Genomic DNA, 6,000 nt, shown 5'->3' with positions numbered 1-6,000 from the left:
CTAATTACCGGCTACACGCCGCCCGTGACGCAACCTCTATTTAAAAATGGAAGCAAAACACAAAAAATAATGCTCATTTAACATCTTTACCTATAACACCTCATCAAAGTAATAAAACAATGAATGCGGCAAGAGCAGCTAAATTTAGGGGGTATTCGGCCAAGCAAGTTTAGTGGCTTAGCATGCTGTGTTGAGTGGAAAGCCAAACTTGCCTGTTCCGCGACATAGCTCTCTTTTGAGGCAGCTGTATCACCATGGTAACTTAGGCTAAACTCATATGTCCAGGCTTTCAGCTTAAAATCGGCAATGGGAATGCCACTGTTTCACTGTTTAACTATTTCGGAGATTATGTCACCATTGGAGCTCCCGAGGGGAGATGGAGAAAATTTTAAAAAAGAAAAGCTTTCCCTGATGATATTATCTATTATCTATAAGCGAGATAGATTTTCAGCCGAGGGAATAAGCTAGATACTGTATGCTTGTATGCTTTTCAGCAGAGCACCAGGAATAAAATACAATATGAAATATGAATAATTAGGCCAAGGTTAGCAGACGCACATGTCACAGCAGTCCTTGCATGAGTACTCACCAGTTGGTCTTCTTGTATGACAAAATTTGCTGAAGGAATAAGCACTCTGAGGTATTAATCAACTGAAAAAAAACCACTTGTTTAGTCTAACAGTGAAATAAATGTACACAAATTAAAAAGATTGCCAGCTGAAAGACAGTTGTTGCTCCAATTAATATTTTCAATGGATAAGTGTTAATATGTCAAAGTTGCACAATGTTGAGCGTTGAAAAGACTAGACTAGTTTGTCACGTTCGGCCAAGGCCGGGTTTTGGATCCCAAGATGCAGAGAGTGGAAACACACAGCGTTGTAACAAAAAATGTTTTAATACAAAAAGCCTCTCTGGCTTGGACGTCAACAAAAAGACACTGTGTATAAAGGCAGAAAGGGTACGAACAAAAAACACTGCCGTGGAAAACTAAGGTAGGTACAAAAAACACTAGAGTAACTAAAAGAGCTGCTGAAAAAAGTAGCAGAACTGGAAAAAAGTAGCAGAACTAACCTTAGCGAGAGGTGGGATAAACTGCGGGATTCACATGCAGGGAACAATTGCAAAGATACAAAAACTAAACCAGTCAGAAGTAACCAAGAAGTGGGTACGGCTGTAGGTGAGCAGGTGAAAGCAAGGAACAACTGGCATCGATTGCTGCCTTGCAGCAGCTAATGAAGGTGCAGCTAATCGGGCAAAGGTGTGTGTAATCAGCTGCGTGCACTAAACAGACAGCAGACAAGCGGCAGCAGAGCGACAAACACTGGACATGGCATAGTATAATAATCAGTGTTAACTTGTGTTTACATGCTCAGCATTGTTCTGTCAGCGGTCCTGCCTCACTCTATTGGCGGCGACAATGTTGCTTTTAGCCGTCATAATCTCTTTTAACTCCTCATAACGCGCCATAATAATTACTTGTGTAAAATAAATGTGACGATCACCTGCTGCTGCGCCCTGTTCTCTCTCTCTCGCGCGCACGCGCACCCACAGCTGGGCGTGCAGCAGAGGCTGGGACAACTGGACGCACCTGCACCTAATTGGTCCATCCCCTACTTAAGACAAAGTAGGGGCACCTGTGAGACGCCAGTTCCTTGAACGACATTCCAGTCCGCTCACGGCTCGTCGTCTTACCTGGTCGGCGTCACCACAGCTGGGTTCCGTCCAGTTGTCCCTTACCTGCACAGTTGTATAATTTTTGTTGTCTTTGTGACTTATTTTTCCCTGGGATTCCGCAAGCTGCGGACCTCAGCGCCTTTTGTTGTATCACCTGTGAGTCACTCTTTCTGCCTCCGCATTCTGTGGTCCACCTCAACACCGTAACAATAAACCTGCTGGGATTGCTTCATTTTTGCGCGGAAGTAGAATAATACAAAAATGTTTACACGAACGAGCACAAAGACAAAAAACGGACTTGACAAAGTTGATAACCACCATTGCAGTACCGTTTAATTCTGTTTGAGGAATTTAGGTTTTGTTGAGCTGCATCTTGAGCAAAAATCCCGGGTTGGTTGAGCCACTTTGGTAGAATACCCCCGTAGCAATTACATTTAAAGAAGAAAAACAATGACAACGCTACTGACCCCCAGAACCAATACAAAGTTACAGTTTACAGTAAGGCATTGGGGTTTCCCGTCATTGCAATGACGACTGGACTAGACATGTGTTTGGAGTTGGGGATACGTATATGGTGTTGGAATTGCACTGCTTTTGATGTGTTCAGGTCAGAATAAAGTTATAAGAGAGCGACAGACTCGATCTGTGTGACTCTCTGGGGACACTACACTGTCCTGTCTGTCGTCATAAGAGAGCTGTGGCGTGCCATGATGCGTATGCGTTGATGACACTAAACAATTTCAACGTATTTAACTTGTCTGCTGTCTGTTTAGTGCACGCAGCTGATTTATTTAAATCAATTAGTTACCGCAAGGTATTTTTGACAGCCCTGATAATTACCCATAATTCCTAAATAGTTCTACAGTATGTCAGTGAAAATAGCTATGTAGCGTTCATTAGACACACATGTATTACATCCAGATAGCATTTGCTGTTAAAATACATTAAGACATATAAGCCGAAGTCAAGGCAACGTATTAAAAAGGTTTCAGCAATGGGCACATTTTCCAAAATAACACAATAACAGAAATAACAGTGTAGGAAATACACATTTCTATAGTGTTCAAGATATGGAGCAGAGCCATAAAACAAATGACTTTTTTTCTACATAACTAGCTGCTACAGGTGAACGGTTAACTTTTGTTATAGATATAGGCATCTTACCGTTCAATTAGTTTCTGTAATCAGAATAATGATTGCATTTCTGTGTGTCGCTTGAGACAACGTCTGTTCACAACATAATCTTTGCTACGGAATCAGGAGGGGGAGCTTAATGTCAGCTGACTGATGTCATATGACAGCTACAAAGTGACGTTTATTACACGAGCAATCGACCCACACTACTTCAGTTGCGATCGACGTACTGGACACCCATGGCCTATAGCAAGAAGCAGCCTGAGGGCTTGCCATACTTCAAATGGGGGGTGGCCAGATGGGCATTTTCGATCACCTGCTGGCACAGCAACCAAATTGGAGAGGTACATGCACACATTAGCAAACGTTTCTTGTTGGAGGTTGGTTTTATGTGTGGTTGTTTTGGGGCAACAAAGTGTTGTTATTTTGTTGAATGCATTCACACTGAAATATTGGCATCACCGTTAAATATCTTTATTAAGGAAATCTCTCAGCAGAAAACCACTCGCGTCGCTGTCGCATGACAATTGCCTCCTCAACTCCCTGTTCTCCTCCTCCACAGTTAGATTTTTCTGGAATATATTGGAGTTTTGGTCGAGCACCGCTAGGTACTGTGTCAATGCAATCTCCGCCGCGTCCCACAATCTGAGTTTTTCCTCCGGGATGACGCTGACCATGCTTTCCCAGAAGGCTTTATCGGCATCTGCGTCCCAGTGCAAGTGATGGCGAAGTGCCGAGTTCCTCATGCAGTGCACACGGTAGCTGACGAAGCTTAAGAAGGCAGGCAGGACATTGTTGGGCAGGACAAGCTCAGAGGTCACGACGGCCGGGCTTCCATCGGCCTTATCCGCCCGCTCTTTGTGCTGCTCTTCGTACTTGAGGAGGAACGACGCCAGCCTGTTGAGGTCATCGTCATAAAAGTCAAAAGCATTCAGGAGGGCCAGCATCCTTTCTGCTGTCTGGTGGTCGCTCTCCAGGAAGCTCAGGTGCTCGCTGGTGTCAATGAGGAAGCTCAGCTCGTTGCACAGCAGCTCCAGCAGCGCTGTCATCGTCTTGGCATCCACCTCATTGACGCTCTCCTCGTACACCTGTGCTGCCATCTCAAACTGGTCCTGCGGCTGGATGGGGTAAGAGCACTCCATGACAGCGTCGGGTCTCTCCCAAGTCAAGCCCAGGTGCATGCAAATGTGCGAGTCAGCGGCGAGGGCGCTCTCGGCCAGTAGTTTCACCTCGGAGACGAGCATCTGCGACATCTCCACAAAGGTCTGCGCGTCACTAAGCGCAAAGTGCTTGATTTTCTTCTGGATGCGTTTGTGCTGCGCCATGCTGCTCTTGATGTCCTCCAGCAGGTACTGCTCCCGCCTCTGAAAGGTCTCCTCCTCGGTGGAGATCATCTTCATAATGTCACTCAGCTGTACTTTCAGGGTGTTGACGCGCTTCCTGAGGAGGTAAATTACTTCGGGTATTTCGTCGCAGCTCAGCTTCCGAGCCTCCAGCACGGCCCGCTTGCCCTTGATCTCCTCCTGCTCCCTCTCCAGCTCCATCAGCTTCATGTCGATGGCCCGCTTGGCCGTACTGCACTCCTCCTGGGCTAGCTCCAGCTTGGGCATGGCGTTCTCGTACTCCTCCATGGCTGCCTTCCTCTGCGTCAGCCATTCTTGAGCTTTGGCCCGAAGATCCCTCTGGTAGCCCTCCCACTCGCTCAGGCTCTGCGTCAGGAAGACGTCGTGCGGGCTTTCAATCTGAGCTAGCTCCTTGTTGGCCATCGTCATGCGTCTCACTTGGTCCATCCGATCTATCATGACGTCCAGCGCTTCTGTCTGCTTCCTGAGGTCGATAGAGTGGCGCTCACTTCCCTCCTCCCACTCCTTCTGCAGTTCCGCTATGAGGTTCATCTTGTACTCCATCAGCTCCGAACAAAGCGTCTGCTGCCTGTTCAGCGTCTCGAGAAGATCCGGGAGCGTTGCCTTTGTCTCTGCCTCACGCCACCCTTCCTGGATCTCCTCTAGTTTCTCCTTGCTGAACACTTTGGAGTTATCTATCCGCTCCAGCCGCAGTCTGATAGCTTCCTCGAACTTGATCCGTCGCAGTGACTGCTTGGCGTCAGCTGCCGTCTGGAGGTCGGTGAAGAAGGCCAACAGGTCTGTGTGCAGGTGGATTACTTTCTTGGCCGTCATCCCCTCTTCAGCGTCCTCTGCTTGGGGCGCCTCGTGGGCCGTGGCACCCTCCTGGCTCTGCATTTTTTGTCAAGTTTAACAACAAATGTTTAACTACCCCAAATACTTAACATGACACAGTGACCATCAATGCACACCAACAAAGTCAAAGACACATCATGTTGTCTGTTACATGACCTCACTTTCATCACAGTCGGTGATTGGACGATCACATGACCTCATCACACATCACTGTGAAAAAAAACGTGGCATCAGTGATTTTTTTTGTCAAAATTTTAAGTCAAAAGTCGCCATCCACAATTTGACTTTTATATTTATTTTGAATGTTATGAAATGAAGAATTTATAGTATTAAAATTAAAATTTCTTGTCCTAATATACAAATGTATTCTCAAAAAAATTGCCTTCCAATAAACTTGTAAAATAAACTTTGTTCCCTTAATATTAAGATGTGTATCTCACAATATGACAACTTCAATCTCTTTAATATGTAATTAAAAGGGAACCATTGTATCATGTGCCGCACGGTGGTCTAGTGGTTAGCAAGTTGGCCAACACAGTAACAGCCTGGAGATAGGGAAGACCTGGGTTCTACTCCTTTGTGGAGTTTGCATGTTCTCCCCGTGCGTGTGTGGGTTTTCTCCGGGTACTCCGGTTTCCTCCCACATCCAAAAAACATGCTCTAAATTGTCCATAGGTATGAATGTGAGTGTGAATGGTTGTTTGTCTACATGTGCCCTCTCTGGGATAGGCTCCAGCATGCCCCCGTGACCCTAAAGAGGAGAAGCGGTATAGAAAATGGATTGATGGATTGTATCATGTTTGTTGATATTGTTCCATCACCTTATATTTATATATTGTTAACCCTATTAGCCATGCCATTTTTGGTTCCCAAAATATTTTGAAAACATTTGGACTTGTTTTTGGGTCTGATTTTGAGTATATGTTGGTTGCCCCTTGGTCGAAATATAAATTTTGTATAGTATTACGTTTCCCTGAAGGTTTTGTGGTGGTTA

The 6,000-nt window shown here is 45.6% G+C and overlaps 1 protein-coding gene across 1 annotated transcript; it reads right to left on the bottom strand.

The window, feature by feature from the left end:
* Positions 1–3,272: 3,272 nt before the first annotated feature.
* Positions 3,273–5,048, bottom strand: LOC129169387 (dynein regulatory complex protein 1-like). Its single transcript, XM_054755764.1, has one exon. It carries the CDS (start codon positions 5,046–5,048, stop codon positions 3,273–3,275), a length of 1,776 nt encoding a protein of 591 aa, XP_054611739.1.
* Between the last annotated feature and the right edge of the window lie 952 nt (positions 5,049–6,000).

This window comes from Dunckerocampus dactyliophorus, chromosome 16, assembly GCF_027744805.1.
Source record: "Dunckerocampus dactyliophorus isolate RoL2022-P2 chromosome 16, RoL_Ddac_1.1, whole genome shotgun sequence".
NCBI lineage: Eukaryota > Metazoa > Chordata > Actinopteri > Syngnathiformes > Syngnathidae > Dunckerocampus > Dunckerocampus dactyliophorus.
The sequence above is the reverse complement of the archived record's forward strand: the minus strand, read 5'-3'. Positions and strand labels throughout refer to the sequence as shown.

Excerpts from the sequence above, each read along its gene's own strand:
- LOC129169387 (XM_054755764.1), bottom strand. The coding sequence starts at position 5,048 with ATGCAGAGCCAGGAGGGTGCCACGGCCCACGAGGCGCCCCAAGCAGAG.